Raw genomic sequence first — 19,610 nt, forward strand, 5'->3', positions numbered from 1 at the left:
CGTTTTTTATTTAGTTAGACATAACAAGTTGTATATCGACCGTTCTTCTATCTTTTTCCTTCAACGTGGTATTTCATTTGTTTTGCCGTCAAGTGTACAATTGCAACTAAAGATAGAGCCAATGTGAATTTGCAACTGAAAACAGGAAAATAGGAGAGAGAGAGAGAGAGAGAGAAATTGAAACGATTCAACGGTATAGAGGGAAACTTCTCGATGAATAAAAGATAGTTTCGAAAGATGTGAGTCTTATCTTGTACTTTATGCGCCCTATGTTGCCAAACTTCCGGCAACTTCTCTATTTTATAAAACGCGGCGAAGTACTTGAGAACTTTGTACATGGTGTATGTGTTCTGAAGAGAATAGCTAACTAATCCCCTCGATACTTGGAAAAATCAAATTTCAAGAGAATTTCTTACAATTCACATTGAAGGAAAGAGACAAGAAGAAAGGTTATATCAAGAGTATTCTTTGTTCATCCTTTTCTCTGTACAAAACGTTGCAAGTTCGAAGCGTGCCTTTTTAAAACCCGTATATAGCGTGGTATAGAAAATACTGGAAATTAGAGTTCCGCCCTCTTGTCTGAACGACAAACGGACTTCGACATATTTTCCACGTGGTACATGAAAAGCGTGTGTACTGGTGGAAAGCCACTCTCTGTATCGCGTTATTGCAACGACGAGATAATGAAATCGAGGAACTCGGTGACTCTGGTGTAGACACCAGGATATCCTGGTTCGGCGCATCTGTAACCGTAGGACACCACACCAATTTGATAGAACGTCGATGCCTTTGGTAACATCAACGGTCCTCCGCTGTCACCCTGAAACGATAATAAAAAATGAGAAAACAAAAAAAATGGCAATTCACTTAATGCGATAAAAATTGTTCAAATACAAAATAAAAAAAAAAAACAGAAAAGGAAATAAAAATCTCGAGTGTCGCAAATATTAGGACAGATATCGAGAGAAGTTTGTCGATTGATAAAGATTTGTTTGATCAAGTCCAATCGTGACGTTTCCTCGATCACCGCGTTATTTATAGCGAATCCGTAATTTATTCACCTGACAGGCATCTTTGCCACCACGTCCGTATCCAGCGCATAATATTCGATGGTCGATGACCGAATTTGCGAACGCGGAATAAGCTCGTTTGCAGGAATCAGTGCTGACTACAGGTACTTGAATTTCTAGGAGAGCGTCGCTAGCACGTTCTCCTGTGAAATGAAACAAAAAATAGATAGAATAGACGTCTACGAGATTCTAAGTACCGGAATGAGTGTACTCACTGAATCCAACCGATCCCCACCCGGCAAGGAAGGGGAAATACCGGTAGAAATCGTTGTTTCGAAGGTTATCCTCCACAGGTAGACAAATCGGATACACGTAATCTGAAAAATGAGCGAATCGTATAACGTTAACGAAACGTGTAAAAGATAAATTGAACGAATCAGAGTTGTTGTTGAACGTGATTCCATTTATCCTTGACGTTCTTCCAGTTCTTGATAACCGATCGTAGCTGTCGTTAATTTGCATTAAACGGGGAAATAAAATAGGTACAGTAAATTCTCCACAAGTGTCAGTCCGCAAGGAAGCTAAACCTGACACTTGTAGAGTCAGGGACTACGTTTTCGAGCCTCGCGCCCGCCTTTGTAGTTTGCCGAACGTAGACAAGGACAGCGAATAAAAGATAAGGATGATACGTGAGTCGAGACAACCAAGCGATTTAAATACCAACTTTTTTAATTTTACGTTTTTTTATCCCGAAATTTTTCTTAACATATTGTCACGCCAGACAGTGAACGTGTTAATAAGTAAATGTTGTTCGAATTATGTCGTGTTTGATATCATTTTCATCAGAAAAATCTCACCGACATGTTAAAAAATATTTCAGATGAAAAAAAGTAAAATTAAAGAAATTATATTTTTCTATTATGAATGAGCGAGATAACATAGGCGCAGCAATGACGCAGACCTAGGCGTAGGACCATCTATACTGACACTTGTAGAATCCAAACTGACTGACACTTGTAGAGAATTTACTGTAGTTGATTGGATTCGTTAAACGAAGATTTACCTGAAAGTGGCACATCCTCGACCAATCTAAGCACAGCGATATCGTTCACAAATTCAGAGGCACGGTATTGAGGATGGAGTATCTTGCTTTCGATTTCGAGTTGCACCGGATGTGCTCCGTCGTTGTCGTCTCGCAAAAGTAAATCACCGATACGAACCACGTACAAATCCTTGCGAACTGCGCAATGCGCGGCTGTTAGAACGTGTCTGGCGGATATCAGGGAACCACCGCATAGCCATAACGGCTGCGAAGGGTTTGCGTTGTTGCGGAACCCTAGAGCGGCGATCCAGGGCCATGCACCTGAAAATATGACAGATATCGTGAATAACTATGGTAATTTAAAGAAGCGTATCCTGAATGAAATGCTTTCCTAAGAATGCTTCACTGTCATAAGTAACTTCATCTCCCATGATTAGGGGAGTTTATGATATTATAAAAGAAAGTTCCCTTCAAGAAAAGCTAGAAGGACTTTTTATCAGGATACCTTGCTTTCAATTTAGAGGATCGTTACAAACGAGACACCTCGTATCTTCGTCAAAATATCCTTATTCTTGCACTTTATCAATTACCATTGCTTTTACCACACCTGATTCAACAACTTAATCCCTCGTTTAATTTCACTCTTTCTTCGTCGTGACTATCTGCTCTCTCTCTCTTTCTGTGTTATTTCGTAAATGTACAAATGAAGTAAAAGTAATGGCGCTTAAATACCGAGCTCTGCTGGCACGCCACCGACCACCTTTGTGTGGCTGCTGTTGCTGAAACCACATTGTGGAGGATACAACGGTCCGTAGGAATGTTCCTTCACTTTTTTGCTGTCTCTCCCTTGATCCCCAGGGCAGCAAACGATCGCCTCGCGGTTCACGTACGAGCACAACGATTGCCTTAGAAAATCACCGGCAGCTAGACCTTGCGTTTGCAAAAGGTTCTTCAGGGGCTCGCAGACTTTGATGTTGATGCACACGCCTGGCTGTTGATTCGGCGTGGTGCACGACTGACCTGAAATTTTTCCATCTTTTTCATTATCCAAGTTCATTTTTATCAATTGCATCAAGCGTGTAATCCGCGGCGCTTCGTTTCGAATTTCAGAACGGTAATTAATCATTTTTTTTTTACGAATACTAGGACAAAAAGGTAAGGCAATATGGTCAATTGAAATTCGATTGTCACGGTTTAACCGTTTAGGCTAATTATTAGACTACATTGGGAAAATACGTTTCTTAGGCAAGGGAAGCATCAGTCACGCGTGAATAGCATGGCGGCGCAGAGAAGTCAGGAAATCTTACGTTAGTTGCGTAAACTTTGCAGTTAAGATAGACGAAGTTTCGATGATTTTCTTTTAAATCGTCAGTGGTTGTTACAGATACAGAAGATTTAATTACTATTCAATTTTCTTGGGATAAACAGTGAACTATGAACGTGTCATACTTTCGTTAATGAAAATTCCATAGAATACACTGCCGGTCGAATGTTTGGAATCACTATGCATTGCAAGTTGCAGCAAAATTCTTAAAAAAAAAAGTTATCATTTATAATAATTTTTTAACGAATTTGTTATCATTCAAATCAATTGAAACGAGGTAAAGTGCTATTGATCTCCACAACATCAATTTCAGATCAATAATGGATTAGTAGCGGATTCGATATTGATGTAAATTGGCAGGTGATTCCAAATTTTTGGCCGGTAGTGTAGGTATAGTTTTCGTAACTCTTCCAATTCTTGTCGTATCCATGAAGAAGTTCAGATTCTTTTCGCGAGAAACTACTAAAAATCGCTTACTACTACGCCGACAATACGAAAGCGCAATTACTTCACGAAGGATGAGGCATCTTTTCGGAATATTCCAGGCGTAATTAAATTAGCGACACATCCTGAGCCTGGTAAATATTGAAACTTCGGAGTCTAAGTAGAAACCGCTTAATCAATGAACGCTCTCTGCATCGTAGATAGGTTCGACAGTCTTGAAAACTGATTTGGACGGAATTATTCATCGATCCTCGATGCAACATGTCAGATTTCCATGCCTCGAATGTTAAGCAAGATGCGAATGTTCATTTTCAAGCATCGCTCGATATTACCGGCGTCTGATTTCTCAGAAAATTATCGCGAAAGATATATATTTGTCTTTTACGCGGGGTTTCATTGCGCAATTTCGCGTGCAAGGTACAGGCTGAATTGTTGATTCCTGATCAAATTTGAAATTAGCATTCGCGGACTGATGCATCCGAGCAGAATTTCAGGGAACGAGGTGTGCACACGTAATGGTGTACGTGTATTCAATCGACGGCTCCCGTGATCGATAATTATTCATATCGAAGGAAAATATCGTGTGAATATCGTCGTAAATTCTCTCTTAACAGACTTCACATTCGTATCGCCTGAAATCCTCTGATTGTAAGCTAACGAGCAAACTTCTACAACATAAATACGCGAGAGTAACGTTAGAGTCTCTAGATAAACAACGGTAATCTACAGACAAATGTACCATAGTACATTTAGGAAGTTCGTAAAATTACGATCTGAGTATTCCACTACCATAAACGAAATCGCCATCGTAACGTCTTAATCGAGCAGTCTTCGTCAATTTGTCTCGCTTAGAATATCACAAAGAGGACGCGTTATAGAATCGAACGAGTTAATTGCAAGATGAGGTAAAAAGAAACTGTTGCATAATGTGCCTAATAACGAGTTGGATAATTGGTCTCCGCCGATATGACATAATTGAGTTCGAGTTCTGTAGCACTCTTCTTCAAGGCTTAAGTTGGTAATTATAGATCGTTAAAACTTCGTTAAAGTAAATTAGCCAAGTTCGATACAATATTAAGGAAGTACCGTGCATACACGCGTATATCACATTCGACAATGTAACTACGCAGTTCATTTAGCTTTATTTCAACCGATCACTCTCTCTCTCTCTCTCTATCTGTAATCGACTTTCCATCTCAATACACTGGAACTGGATGATCGTTCGGATTATAGCGAAACGTGGCAATTCCAACGTTACATCTCCTTGACCTCCGCTATGTATTTCTCTCTCACAGTTCGAAGGTTCGGACCTTGGTCGTATTCAGACGATCACACGTCACCGATTGCTCAACTTTCTAGTTTAAAAGCTGACCACTGTACCAGAGGATTCCCCCTCGCGGTTGTTCCACTCGGTGAAACAGTTAATGCGAGGAAAATTTGAGATGACACATGAGGAAAAAAGAATGTAGCTCCAAGGATCGTTAAGATCGACGAAGGATGTCGTCGGAGGTATCGTAGAGTTCGTCGATCAAAGACACTTTCTTCGCGTTGCTAGTTTTTACGTCGACGATGTTATAGCTGATATTATGCAACGTTGAAACACTACAACGTGTATTATCGCGCACGCTTCCCGGCGACTTTTAAGAAAACATTTTCCATCGCGCGAGGCAACGCAGTAGCAGCGGTGTGCAGTTAAATCGAATTTTGCAGACCATTAAACGTCGTGACGCGTGCTGCTTCGGGCGTTACGACCGTGAAAAATGGAAAAAAAAGATTCGGAATTTTTTGCGTTCGTCACCGCGTAAATTTTCAGATTTTTTTGTTTTCTTTATTCTTTTATCGGTAATTACCGAAGGTTTGGATTTTCCAATTCGAAAGTGTACGAAGGCTGCAGTGACGAGACCGCGATGGAATTTGAAGCGCATGCACGAGCAAGAGAAAGACAATTTCAAGCACAAACCTTGAGCGTGCACCACGTGAACCGCTGGATGGAGCACAGCAATTAACGCCAAACATGTAAACAGCATCCTGAACCTCGTCTTTGGTCTGAAATTGGAAAAAAATCTTGGCGAATTGAAAAATTTTAAAAGACTGCGAATCAGCTCTCTCGATCAATTTTTACGATTTCAATGGAATTAACTCTGACATAACACACTGTTCTCTCTTTTTTTTTTTTTTTTTCGTTATTAAATGTCACAGTACAATCTTTCAGATTTAGCGCGATTTTTATAAATTTAAAATGTGTACAAATTTCTGCACAGATTCGCCGAAATACGAAAAAATTTCAGGGATCTAGTTTAGTGCGTGTTTGACGAAATTTAACGGTTTCAATCACGTTTGATGAAGTTAAAGCTCGATATCTGCACTTATCTTGCGATACGGTAACGAAAATTAGTATCCTACTGATATTACAAAAAAAGTATGCAAATCAAGGGTTAAAACGAAGCACAAGGAAATTTTCTTTCCGACATTTCGAAGCAGTTTTTGTCCAAAATATACGAGATAATAGAAACAAGTACAACGGAAGACGAAACGTTCTCTCGATAGACATCACATAAAAGTTGATTGAAAAAAACATTTGATCAGTTTACGTTATTCCTGAAACTTTGGTTGATTTTACGAATGACCAGTTTTTTACGCATACAAGTACTCGAAAGCTAATCACAGTTAACATTCACGAACCTTCTTCCAGCACGCTTGATGACTGACTGAGAGACACGCATTCACGGTGCTTACTTTTAAGAAAATTTTACAAATCCTCAGGAGTGATGTCTGACGCACGCGCGACGATTCGTATCATGTGTCAACAGCTTGTGGATGTACGCTATCGAGAGATTGATACCTAGTTTATCCCCCTTCTTCCTTATCCAGCTTCTTGCACGTAATGTCCCTTCCAGTAGCCACACACAATCGTAATTTCCCTCGATGATTTTCATAGGATTCCCTTCCCTCCTCGCCGACTACTATTTTAGCGATTATTCTATCGTGTTATTTATCAAAAACATCACACGTAGAATTTCCATATGTAAATGCTGAATAAGAAGGGTATACACAGCATGACACACGGCGACGATTTGCATCGACTATTTTCATAAACCTGAAGAAACGTGGTTTTTCATTCTAAGAAAATAGTCGAACGCTGTTCTTTGTTGGAGTAAAATAACGTCCAGTGAAACGATGAATGGCGGTGTCCAGTTTCGTAGATGATATTGTACATTATTAACAATACAGTTGTCGTTAAAATTATACTGGAAAAAGTGAGTGAATCATACTGGTATATTTTGTAGAATTTTTCGTTAGATAAATCTGGTATATCGTGGCAAAAGTCGTACTATAATGACTATGTTTGGATTTTACGCGCATTTCGTACGCGGAGATTTCAACGCCTTTAACCTCGAATAAGCGATCTCGAGCGAGTTCTGGTCAATTAATTGTGACATTGAATTCATGGAAATAAATGATAAATGTGTAATTACGCCACGCAATTCTACAAATAGGTAGATCGGCAGATTTTTGCGGTATTTCCCGAACAGTTCGAATCTTTCCATGGCGATTCGTACGCAAGGCCGATAAAGTTATTAAATATTTCCCGTCCATTATGTGGATCGTTGTAAAGTGTAGCAGGTAATTGTGCTCAGTTCGCTGAAGTTCCGGATTGCTTAACGTGAAAACGTGTAATTACGTCGATAGAAAAATCACGTTCAAAAATAGACGTATTTAAAAATGGTGGAACTTAGAAAAAAAAATTTGTAAATCGTGGTTGATCGTATGGTTCGTAAAGCGATTAAAATTGAAATATGTAAAGTTGCAATTTCGATTATATGAAATTTGTAGAATTTCCTTTTCTTTATTTTTTTGTTACATCTTTTCGATGATTGATTACCTTGTTACCGATACTTCTGCAACTTATGATTGATCTTTTCTTGCAAGTTAATCACCATACATGACTGTTACCGCATCAATGGAAATAGTTATACGTGATTCTAATTATAGCGTAGATCGATGTTGAAGAATGCAACGTGCGTTCGACCTCAACCTCGATCGAAAAATTTCGATCGATAATAACTATAGACACGAATTCTTATTATACGCGCAGTACATTATAATTAACAGTGAATTATTGCCGTTCCGATATTCCAAAATTACGATTAGATTACTAGAAATTCAGTACTTAAAGTATAACAAGTGGTATAATTTATTATATGTACGATAAAAGTTTCTTTCTTTTGTTTCGTTCCTTTTTTAAATGTTTCCTTGCTGTTCTGAACCGCGTAATTTCTTCAGAAAATATCAGTATGTCTAATAGAGTAACAGGGGTTTTTTTCTCTAACGTAATATTTCACTTTATCAATGGATTACGTATCAGTAAACATTTCGGCATTAGTTATTAACACGTGTTAGGTCAGATAGCGGTGACCAATGATGATATCACTTGTTAAACTTGTCACGTTATTTTAATAATCAAGTCTAAGAGAGCTTAGAACTTGTTATGTTTTATCAAATAAAAAGATCGTATAAATTTTGTATTAATGTAATTTATTTACAATTGATGTATTTACATATGAACTGTTATACAATTAGTGCATAATAATAAATACATTTGGTCTGCAGAACAAATTTTGTAAAATATCCTGCGGTAGAATATGCAGGATACATTATTTGATATTCTAGTCTCTAAAATAATACTATATATACTGATTAGTTTCCTATGATTTTTATTAAATACATCGTTCGTGCATAACATTTCTCGATTTCCACTTGTACTTTCAATATTAATGCAAGCAAGAAGGCAATTCTTTATTTTCTATATTTAAATATTTAATACATGTTTATTGTAATAAACGTCGCATTGTATAATTTAAAAGAATAAAAAGTTCGCACAGGAAGTATTTTATGGAAACTCATAAAAATTCCGTATACTTAAGATACGAACTAACAATGATTGTTCACATGTGTATATACACTATTCATAAAGTTATTCGAAGGTATCGATTCTCTTTTTCTTTTATCACAGAAGTATTTTCTCATTTATATGTGCTCAAAAATAATATGTTTAGCATGCAAAATGTGTCACCTATATTGTAAAAGAGTTTTCCTATATTTAACATTTTCTTTATTCGCATATAAATGATTATTCTTCGCGTGGCATGAAATTATGAATAAATCTGGAAAATTGTTTAATCTGAAAAGAGAAATAAGTTATCAACATCGCCAGTCGACTTAAGATTCAGAATTTTTGTTTTATCTTGTACAGAGATAAGGCAATCTTTCTTTAAATAATGTGAAATAGAAATCGAAAATTTGAAAACAGATTTTTGAAAATTTACTTGCAAGTAGCACTTTCTATATCGTGATTTTCATCCCAATGGTACTGTGCTTCCAATTCTTCCAGTATCCTTCTAAAAACAAAAAGTCGAATCTGGTTATTTTTGGCATTAGCTTTACAAGCAACAAAAGTATTAGGAAGCAGCTCTTTTTGCACAGATTTGCTTGTAAACATATAAATGAGAAATTTATCTTTCAATTCTTGCTAAAACGTTTATTCTGCATGTTGCATTTGAATAGCTAATTGTATTGTTAAAATTTTTCACGTACGTTTCACTAAATTATAATTAATAATTTCCTAATAAAAGCTAGTCCAAAATTACATATGCTCTTGCACAAATTCAAAAATACTTATAATGTTATTACAACTAATTCTACAAGTAGTACATTAGAGAGTAAGCTTGTTAGTTATTTAAAAAGACTACAATTTTATTTTAATATTTCACTATTTTTCGAAGTCTGAAAAAATAAGACTTTACTTATAAAAAACGAAATTAACATTATATTTATATATTCTTCGTCATGATGCTATTATTATACCATCTTTTTTTTTAAATTCATTTTATTATCTAACGCAATATGAAAATTCATATATTTCATATGTTGCTCGGTATTTTTTACATATTATCCATCCACTGGATAATATCTCCTGAAAAATTAAAATATCAATGTTATATTATTATTATGCCGCTTACATTTCGACTTTTGGCAATCTCGGAAGATAAAAACTTGATTTAGAAAACAATATTCTCTATAACTAATACTCATAAAATAATTTCAAATTCTTTGCTTCTAATCGCCGTTTCCTCATATAGAACATTACTATTGCTCCTATAATTCCAACCATTGTCATAGAAATAGTACTAGCTACGACTAAAAAAATAAGGAATAATAAATAAAAACTGCAAATATGATAATGTATACCTGGGGTGGCCAGCTACACTACCTTTGGAAACCACATTTCAGGAAGAAATATTTGAAAGAGCCATTTATTTATCTTTGATAACAAAACAAACAATGAGAACTTGTAACAAAAAATGAAATAAAATAATTACTTTTGGACATTGATCAGTTTCAGTTTACCATATTTCGCACCACTCGCCTGCGAGAGCCGCGCTATGGCCACCCCTGATGTATACATAAGTATTACTTACATATCATACGATAGGCAATCACTGTGATATCCTGTTTATGCTTTTTAAGGCACTGGGTTACATGTGATAAAGTACCATTTACTTTGGGACAATGTAGATCAAGTATCTCACAAAATAAGGGGAACAAATCTACATTATTGAAAGTATTCAGTTTGCACCTACGCGAGAATGCAGGACCATTTGCAAAAAAGAAAGGATGCATTTCTGTTGCTTCATTATCATAACCATGAAGGCCAAATTCTGAATCACTATTTACTAAAAATAAATATTTTATAAACAAATCTTTTTAAAATTTGTTTCATTTGAGTTAGTGAATTGAAGTTATTTGTGCTACCTGTAATATTGTATTTCTTTTTGTACTCTTCTATAGTACCAAGAAGATTTTGAAATGCATATCCAACTTCAGCAATGACAAAAATAGGGCCAACACGCGTATTATTTCTATAATGATATTTCGCGGGAATTTCTTCCCGTTTATAAACTTTGAATGTCATTGTCTTCTCTGCTGCTTGTTTCAATGTCTGATAAATAATTTCTTCCTTACCTAAAAAACCGAAATTTCTTATTTTACTTAATCATATCAATAAAAGAATTAAAACATTTATACAATGAATCAACATACCAGGATTTGGGAAAATGTGTAATCCTGGTGAAGTACCCACAAATGTATAATCAGAACTGTTAATATATTTTGTTAGATCTATTATCCTGTCTATTTTAACAGTTGTCATTCCATGATCACTCAAATGTATAACATTAAGATCATGTAAACCATGATACTCTATCTTTTCATGTAGATACCTAGTAATATTATCTAATTTTCTAAGAATATCATCAAATTCAGCTCCTTTTATTCCAATAACATGGCCATGATAATCTGGTTCTTCAATGTATAGTATTCCAAAATTTATTGGACGTATAGGATGAACAAACCATGATATTAAAGTATCTATTCTCTCTTCCCAAGAAATAGTTTCATTGAAACTCTAATAAAATTAAAAATGTATTGTTTGCATTAACTATTTATTCTATTTGCATTGTTAAATGTATCAATAAAAAAATATGAACCTGTGCAAATGTAGGTTTAGTTCCTTGGTATTCAAAAATACAACCAGGCCACATCATTGTGCCACTTCTTCTTTGAGCACCTCCTTTTTCATTAATAGTCTATTGTACATAAAAATAAATAAAATTGTTTTATAAAAAATACTCACTTATATATAATGATTCATGGTTTACATACCCAAATAGGAAGTACTCTATTATCATAACTATATAAATTAGATGAATACTTTGTTATATTTTTTGAATCAGGATCATAAAATTCACTATCTACAACTCCATGTGTTTCTGCATATAATCCTGTAGCCATTGTATGATGATTAGGAAATGTTTTAGTGACAAAAATGTTCATCATATAATCTACATATGTGCCTTCATGTTTCAATTTGTTCATGTAAGGAGTCAAGTTTCTACTAAAGTAGTCAAATCTATAAAGCATAAATGAATTTAATGCAGAATGTATATATGTTAAAATGAAAAAGCAACAGAGATGTTAGATACCTGAATGCATCATATGATACTACAAGTAGTTTTGGATGTTGTGATATGAACAACCCATGTTTTACATTAAGCAATATGACAAGCATTAAAGAAAATATGATTACAGAATTCATGATGAATGTATATACTGGTCTTTTTATTAGGAAAAAACGTTGCCCCGTCTAGTTAACAGTTACTGCAGTATTTTCTCCATAGTTTTAAAATTATCTCAGTGACGAGTCTTCTTTGATCTAAATTAACGGTTAAAAATATCCAGTTATTGATAATCCCCACAGTTAGCTTATATATTCTTTTAATTAAAAAATTTTACTTACAAAAACCAATCTATCAAATCTTCCACACAAACATACTGCCACGGATTTAATTATATTTTTAAAAATTTCACTAAGTAATACCGATTACAGATTACCAGATGGTGCTCTTACATGATAAAAATTGGAAACGTTAGCCAATTCGTTTCACCACCACCGTTTGCCAAATACTAAATGTTCTCTCATTTCGCATAAACTATAAAACTACAGAGTAATGATAACTACTTTTTCTTGTGTATGCAAATCGTACCACCGCTTTTTTGTAGTGACAATTTCACTAAATGAATGTTTGCTTTAATAAGGAATAATCGGTAAAATGAATTTGTTTGAACCTTGGGTAGACTTCATTATCTGCGTGTCGGCAAACATACTGTAAGTGTCTAAAATAATAACTAAGTTTCGACTCTTAGATAGTTAAAAAATAATTGACTCAATTTCCCCTTGGGACTCTCCTTTGTTCCGAATGTTGGCGAGCTTGTTCTCCGACGCAAGCGTGTCAAGTAGAACTGCAGCGAGCAAAAGTGCATTCAAGTATGCAACTGACAGACGCTGAAAACCGCAATGCATTGTATTTGGGAGAGATGAATCGCGTTTAATACATCTGCATCTCTTTATGAGGAATCACCTTTTGTTCCCATTATCATTCACGTATCACGTGAAATTGAATATCGGTGTCTGAACGCTTATATCAGTTAGATGACGGCGATACGCCGTGTGTTAACAGGTCATGGGGGCCTGTTTCGGCCGCTGCATTTCCAAAGTTACAGACTCCTTGTCGTACAGGTAGAGATATGTCTTTTATCTCAAAATAAGAAAGGTTTCTTAAAAAATCCTGACCTAATATTCATTATCTTTCATGCCCTTTTTTTATCATCAGTAGAAACTTTGTATAAATATTTCTATCTTTTTTGTAATCTTATCCACACTTCCTTTGTGCCCTGATTCAGAATATATTTGAATTTAAGGTTTTACCAAAGACACACCAGTATGTCCTACCAAGGAGACGAACAAGTTGAGGTATATATAATTTTACACTGTGCTGTGTGACTTTAATGATATATATGAATACTTTGAAGCATAATATATAAATAAGCATTAATATATTTGTAGTTTATGGATGACAAAGGAGATGCAGATCAATCTAGAGGATCAAAAACGTAAGGAATTGTATTGAGCTTTAGGGCAGTGTTTCATTTTTGTTGTATTAATTACATGCTTCATTGTTATGCTTCCTGGATAGCCTGTTATCGTTTCTCCCCTTAAACCGGTTCAAGGTAAATGGATTAGACAATCAAAATTTTTATATACTGTACTTGGTATAATAAGTCTATTTCGCTGTTGAAATTACTGTATTGGAAGTATTATATTTAGTTATTACAACTTCATTAGCAGGAAAAATTCCTCTACCTTTATAATATATTTGTAGAAAAAACATGGAGTTCCTGTAACATTGGAATTGTTAGAAGATGGAGCATGGTCAAAGGGTACTAATAAATATGCCAGATTAAACTCTAAGAATAATGCTTCTACCAGGTATAATACTGATTGAAATTGTGCAATAGTCATTTTATACATAACAGTAGCTAACTATAATATAATTTATTAGTTCTGGATTGGATACTCCACTTCAAATTCTTGATGCAAGGACATTAATGAAACAACAAGCATGTGTCTCTTCCACTCCTGGATCTTCATTAGATCTAGAGTGGGAACATGAAGGTAAAGATAGTCTTGTGGATTTCTAAAATATTGTATTTTAGAGTAAATATATAATGTATAAAAATAATGTGTATTCAGGGTTGCCTCTGCCAATTATGGATGATGAAAAAGTTGAAAGTACCGACGGCTCTATAACGCAAACATCGGTTAATAATAGCCAACCCTCTAGTTTGACAGCATCTCCTTGGTCTAGGGTGTCTACACCAAATAGTTTAGAATGGGATCCGGTCGAAGCGGATATGGTATGTGTTGATTTAGAGACTGAACAGCTTTTGACTGAGATAGAAAGATTAACACATAGAGCGTTAAAAGAAACAGGTGAATGGACTAATGCTAGTTGATAAATAATGTATTTACAATTTAACAGGATTGTTTGTATTTTTGTATTTCAAAGAAAGGGTACACAACGGAATTAACATATATGAAATACTTTTAAAAAAGAAAAGAAAAGATTCTACTGTTTCAATATTTGCATTGTTGAAACAATACGAAGATATATTTATATTGTTTCAAGGTATATATGTATATATACATACGTGTATAAGTTAATGTAATTAACGCAGAATTAATTATTATAATTAACACAAAAAAATGCCAATGATTCAGATAGAAGGGAATTTTTTATATTATGCATATGTACATAAACTTTACACGTATAAAGAAGATATTCCTTTTAGTCCTCGGTTTTTAAAAATGACACGGTAAAGATTTTACCGCACATACCATATTTTGTATTTTTTTAAATGTATTTTTTTACATTTCACGTTGATATTTTTTTAATTTTACTATACGTATAAGCGTCTATTTTTATTCTGATTTCACTCAACTTCCAGGAGACAATAACTTTCTTCCTATTAATAATCTGTGCACCCTGTTTTAAAAATTTCGATCTTATATTATAATTTTATCGTTCTGATGTTATTTATTTACTTGTAAATTAAAGATGTTCTGTTTTACCTTTCATTCCTTAATTTACTGTGAACGATATTGATCTCGTTTGTTTGTTTTTTTTTTTCGTATAAACATCGTCACTAAAATGCCATAACATACCGCTTTAACCTTTTGAAGCATATACAAACAGTATAAAAACTACTACATTGTTTTTATGTTTTTAAGAAGAAAGGAATCTCCCCGCTAATAGTATAGAAATACATTATATAAATGGCCAATTGTGCTTCAAATGGTTAAACATTGCATATCATTCATAAAACAGTATAAATTCTTTCGTTTGTAAAATTTACTGTTCATTATTTAACTTAGATAGGAAAAAATGAATTAAAGGCAGAAATTAAGATTAAAATTTATCAGGTGCTATCAATGCAATATATTTTTTGCGAGTGAAATTACAAACAGCTTTTTTCAGAGGAAATTTCATTTAAGGCTTAGTATATCTTAAATTAGCCATATTTTATACGGGAAAGACTATCACATAGTCTAAATAAGTCTAGTCACGATAAAATTCTGTGAATCTTTGTAAAATCGAAATGAGAGTGAGGGGGAGAGAGAGAGAGAGATATGTTAAGATGGTAATGATATAATGTTAGTGTTGATACATATGTGAGTGTACAAAAACATGTTTCTACCGAAGTTAAATTATTACGAGATAATTAAGTTACAACTTTAGATAGATTGTCGATTATTGATGAATGAATGAATTTTAAACTGAGGTAGGCTGCCTTACAATAGATAAATAAATGATACAAAGGATCGCTGACATGCTGTTTCAAACTTCGATTGCATCGCATTTGTGGCTTATGCTGCTTTACAATTGCGTAATTAAATTTAAGACCATTAGTTTGCGAATAATTTGCATCACGAGCGAATCAAAACGTATGCAGCAATAGTACAGATAGTGATAACGTTAACGGTAATGACGATATGAAATAATAATAATGCAGTGCCATGGCTATTTATGCACTGAATAGGTTCTGCCTCTGATCATAATTTAACTTCAAAAGATTAAAGTTGAACTTTGGATATATATAAAAAGTGAAGTTTGTAAAGGTTTATATTAAATTGCATGATGAACGCACAGAAATATTAGTTGAGCAAACTGTATGTGGCTTAGTATTGATACTTAAGTTGATACGAAGTATAAAATGTGTCCAGTATGCAAATAAATAGGTTAACAGGTATTGTTCTGTATGGAGAAAAATGAAAAGGTGCTTCAAACGATAAAAGAAAAGGTTATAAAACGTTTCTATATCAAAAATAAAATTATGAATATATTATTTATACGACAGTTGCGTAAAATTGATATTTTGACGATTGTAATGTTATAAATAGCGTTGACAAAGGGTATCAAATTTTAATATGTTTCTTTTTTTTCATTTCGTGTTTGTTTTCTGTTGATCTTCGTAAAAAATTTACATTATTCGTTAAACGTTTATTTGGTAAATTTGTACGATAAAAGTTTTCCCCCCGAAGTTTTAAGTGTTCCAAAACAATAGGGACCAAAAGTGTTTTCAGTATTAAATCTCTTTGTGGCTACTACCTTATATTGAAACGAATATTTTAAATAAGTTACAATTGTAATCCGAACTTTACTTTGATTAACCGGCTGTTGTGTATTTAATCGTAGAATTAGTTCGTAATTTTCAATTCCAAATATTAGGTGGCATTATGTATGTTTTACGTGTAGAAGAATAATTTAAAATTGTACGGGTTTTGAAGTTGTAAACGAAATTTATCATTGTTGGCTTTAAGAATACATTTATCTCCGCCTAGTATTAATAATCGAAACGATATTGTTTATATTTTATGCACAGCCATTTACACTTTATTGTGAGTTCGTAATATGTAAACACTGTGCATCGTTTGCTTACGTATTAAATACAATTACTATCATTGTATCGGAATTCTTATTTACTCAAATATAATTTTGTACGCAACCATAATAAATTGCACGAAATAAAATCGATTTTTAAATCGAACAGTACGCGTCTTTCAATTCGATAGATTATTCGCGTCTTCGTTCTATATGCGAGCACTTCAGAGATATTGCCAACCAAAACAATCTGGAAATTTCTGACGTTAACGCTTGACCAAATAAACCGAACATACGCAGTCAGGCGATCATCACCACTCTTCGAGGGGAAGTTGCGGAGGTAAATGGTTGAAATAAATGATTTTCAATCAGCTGTCGATAATGAAGCACATCGATAAAAGAAAATGTTTCATATAGAATTTACTTAAGAGGGTATCCCTTAATTTAAGAAGGAAATTAATTGGAATTTTCTGAATGTTACAGTCTATGTAGTAAGGAGTGCCCTAGCAACGATTATTCCAAATTATTGGGGCTTGGAAACATTCTCACAGTCTTTATACTTTAAATCGAATGGTATTTCAAGGGGAGGAACATTAAAAGTCACACAGTTTTTAATTGGAAGAGTTCAATATGGGAGCTCTAACAAATACCAGAGGGATTGTTCCGTTCAGACTGCCGTCAGCGTTCAAAGTGGAAGGATCGAAGGTATCGTCGAGGGAATCGGCAGGAATTAAGAATTGTCAGGTTAGCTGATTTTTAAAATAGAAATGTTTTCAATTTTTTGCTTTTAATAATAATTATTATATGATATTTACAATCAATTTTTAAATGCTTTAACATTACTAATAATTTAGATAGTGAAAAAAAGCTTTTGGTTTATTTTCAAGTACTTTAATTGAAGAATGATTAATGTTTCTCGTTAAATAACAGTTTAGATGGTAGTTTATAATTATTAGAAGTATTAAATAAGATTGTTGCATGATTTAACTTAATAAAACAGCTTGATTTATCAATTTCGCATTAAATTAACAATTGCATACAGTAGATTAGTTAGAAATTATTTATAACTTTTATTGAAAATTGAAAAATTAATGTTCTTTTTGTGTGAATTATAGATGGCATTCTCAAGCCATCACAGGAATCAAGAAAAGGACTTCAACATCAGGAAACATCAAGAAATGCAATTATTTATCAAACAATCAATTATTTATTGTAAGAAAACAGTACAAAATGTATTTTACAAAAGGCTAATATATACCAGTATTATTTTACAGCATTTTACAGTGTATCCATGACACCCTAACACACCAGATCCATTTCTTTTTGCGAAACACTCATTCTTTAAATAATATTCCATTACAAAATTAAATAAGCTAAGTGGAAATATCGTTAGGTACGCGTAATAATCGAAATAATGCAGAAATTCGAACGAAGAACTTCTACAATTGTACGAAAATAGCATTGCGAATGTAGACTATGGTCTAGCAATGTAAATTGAGGCTTCCATCTGTAATTCACACAAAAAGAACATTAATTTTTTAATTTTCAATAAAAGTTATAAACAATTTCTAACTAATCTACTGTATGCAATTGTTAATTCAATGAGAAATGAATAAATCAAGCTGTTTTATCAAGTTAAATCATGCAACAAATTTATTTAATACTTCCAATAATTATAAACTACCATATAAATTGTTATTTAACTAGAAACATTGATTATTCTATAATCAAAGTACTTGAAAATAAAGTAGAAACATCATTTTACTATTTACATTATAAGTAATGTTAAAGCAATTAAAAATTTATTATACGTATCCATTTTAAACTGCTTACTGCATGTAATTATGCTTTAATTTACGATAATTATTATTAAAAGCAAAATATTCAAAGAATTCCTATTTTAAAAATCGACTAACCTGACAATACGTCATTTCTGACGACTCTAAGGATGTATATGAGTAAGACAAGGAAAGGAGTAGGGGTAGACAAGAATAGATATAGTGCAACGTGTTAGACAAGGAAAGGAATAGCGGTAGACAAGGACAGCAATAGTGCCACGTGTTATACAAGGAAAGGAATAGCGGTAGATAAGGATAGCAACAGTGCCATGTGTTAGACAAGGAAAGAAATAGGGATAGACAAGGACAGAAAAAAGTGTCGGGCGAGACTAACGCCATCTAACATTTAGGGATCTGAACTACCATTTCTTAATAGGAAAACATGATATAAACAGAGGTATTAGACAAGGAAAGCACTAGTGTGCGAGAAGGACAGAGAGAAAACGTTTCCTATTGGCTGGCGAGCCGCCATGCTCCGCCTCCCAGAGCCTCAGCCACGTGGTCCGGTGAAAAATCATTAATAACTCATTAATTAGGATGATTTTGCGAACTTTTAAAATTGAAGAATGTAGTGTGGACCTTTAGCTACTTTCACATATAATTTTTAGTGCCCTAAACCCTGTCAATAATTAGTTATTAACAATTTTAGTACATGATGTCGGGAACGATGCCGCTTACGTTTATATACGTTTACGGGTTTTCATTAATAACTCAGTAATTACGATGATTTTGTGAACTTTTAGGATTGAAGAATGTAGCATGGACCTTTAGCTACTTTCCCATATAGTTTCTAATGTCCTAAACCCTGTCAATAATTAGTTATTAACAATTTTAGAACGTGATGTCAGGAACGATGCCGTTTACGTTTATATACGTTTACGGTTTTTCATTAATAACTCAGTAATTACGATGATTTTGTGAACTTTTAGGATTGAAGAATGTAGTGTGGTCCTCTAGCTACTTTCCCATATAGTTTTTAGTGTCCTAAACCCTGTCAATAATTAGTTATTAACAATTTTAGAACGTGATGTCAGGAACGATGCCGTTTACGTTTATATACGTTTACGGTTTTTCATTAATAACTCAGTAATTACGATGATTTTGTGAACTTTT

At 33.7% G+C, this 19,610-nt stretch overlaps 3 protein-coding genes across 4 annotated transcripts; 1 reads left to right on the forward strand and 2 right to left on the reverse strand.

The window, feature by feature from the left end:
* Positions 1-43: 43 nt before the first annotated feature.
* LOC108578430 (venom serine protease Bi-VSP-like) lies at positions 44-6,641 on the reverse strand. 2 transcript variants are annotated; one of them, XM_017941768.1, is made up of 7 exons: positions 6,557-6,641; positions 5,781-5,866; positions 2,785-3,072; positions 2,074-2,373; positions 1,286-1,387; positions 1,062-1,213; positions 44-820 (listed from the first exon to the last, which is right to left on the reverse strand). In XM_017941768.1, exons 2-7 carry the CDS (start codon positions 5,845-5,847, stop codon positions 665-667), a joined length of 1,065 nt encoding a protein of 354 aa, XP_017797257.1. In that variant the 5' UTR covers positions 5,848-5,866; positions 6,557-6,641; the 3' UTR covers positions 44-664. The 2 variants fall into 2 exon arrangements, with proteins under 2 accessions (XP_017797257.1, XP_017797256.1); XM_017941767.1 differs by having other exon boundaries at positions 49-820; positions 6,503-6,579.
* A 2,254-nt stretch (positions 6,642-8,895) lies between these two features.
* On the reverse strand, positions 8,896-12,436 carry LOC108578340 (bis(5'-adenosyl)-triphosphatase enpp4-like). The gene is made up of 9 exons (XM_017941657.1): positions 12,177-12,436; positions 11,863-12,092; positions 11,543-11,789; positions 11,368-11,466; positions 10,922-11,285; positions 10,634-10,843; positions 10,300-10,554; positions 9,910-10,018; positions 8,896-9,219 (listed from the first exon to the last, which is right to left on the reverse strand). Exons 2-9 carry the CDS (start codon positions 11,973-11,975, stop codon positions 9,144-9,146), a joined length of 1,473 nt encoding a protein of 490 aa, XP_017797146.1. The 5' UTR covers positions 11,976-12,092; positions 12,177-12,436; the 3' UTR covers positions 8,896-9,143.
* A 446-nt stretch (positions 12,437-12,882) lies between these two features.
* Positions 12,883-14,286, forward strand: LOC108578405. Its single transcript, XM_017941729.1, has 7 exons — positions 12,883-12,956; positions 13,139-13,190; positions 13,284-13,330; positions 13,414-13,447; positions 13,600-13,706; positions 13,780-13,892; positions 13,971-14,286. The coding sequence occupies exons 1-7, from the start codon at positions 12,901-12,903 to the stop codon at positions 14,231-14,233; spliced, it is 672 nt and encodes a 223-aa protein (XP_017797218.1). The 5' UTR covers positions 12,883-12,900; the 3' UTR covers positions 14,234-14,286.
* Positions 14,287-19,610: the final 5,324 nt, after the last annotated feature.

The sequence above is a fragment of the Habropoda laboriosa genome, unplaced genomic scaffold (assembly GCF_001263275.1).
Source record: "Habropoda laboriosa isolate 0110345459 unplaced genomic scaffold, ASM126327v1 scaffold5, whole genome shotgun sequence".
NCBI lineage: Eukaryota > Metazoa > Arthropoda > Insecta > Hymenoptera > Apidae > Habropoda > Habropoda laboriosa.

Coding starts and splice junctions, on each gene's coding strand:
- LOC108578430 (XM_017941767.1), bottom strand. CDS start 6,543: ATGCGTGTCTCTCAGTCAGTCATCAAGCGTGCTGGAAGAAG. Junction 5,867..6,502: donor ATCAAGCGTGCTGGAAGAAG/GTTCGTGAATGT, acceptor TTCCAATTTCAG/ACCAAAGACGAGGTTCAGGA. Junction 1,388..2,073: donor CGAGGATGTGCCACTTTCAG/GTAAATCTTCGT, acceptor CTCATTTTTCAG/ATTACGTGTATCCGATTTGT.
- LOC108578340 (XM_017941657.1), bottom strand. CDS start 11,975: ATGAATTCTGTAATCATATTTTCTTTAATGCTTGTCATATTGCTTAAT. Junction 11,467..11,542: donor ATAGAGTACTTCCTATTTGG/GTATGTAAACCA, acceptor TATGTACAATAG/ACTATTAATGAAAAAGGAGG. Junction 10,019..10,299: donor GATTGCCTATCGTATGATAT/GTAAGTAATACT, acceptor TTATTTTTTTAG/TCGTAGCTAGTACTATTTCT.
- LOC108578405 (XM_017941729.1), top strand. CDS start 12,901: ATGGGGGCCTGTTTCGGCCGCTGCATTTCCAAAGTTACAGACTCCTTG. Junction 13,707..13,779: donor AAGAATAATGCTTCTACCAG/GTATAATACTGA, acceptor ATAATTTATTAG/TTCTGGATTGGATACTCCAC. Junction 13,893..13,970: donor TCTAGAGTGGGAACATGAAG/GTAAAGATAGTC, acceptor ATGTGTATTCAG/GGTTGCCTCTGCCAATTATG.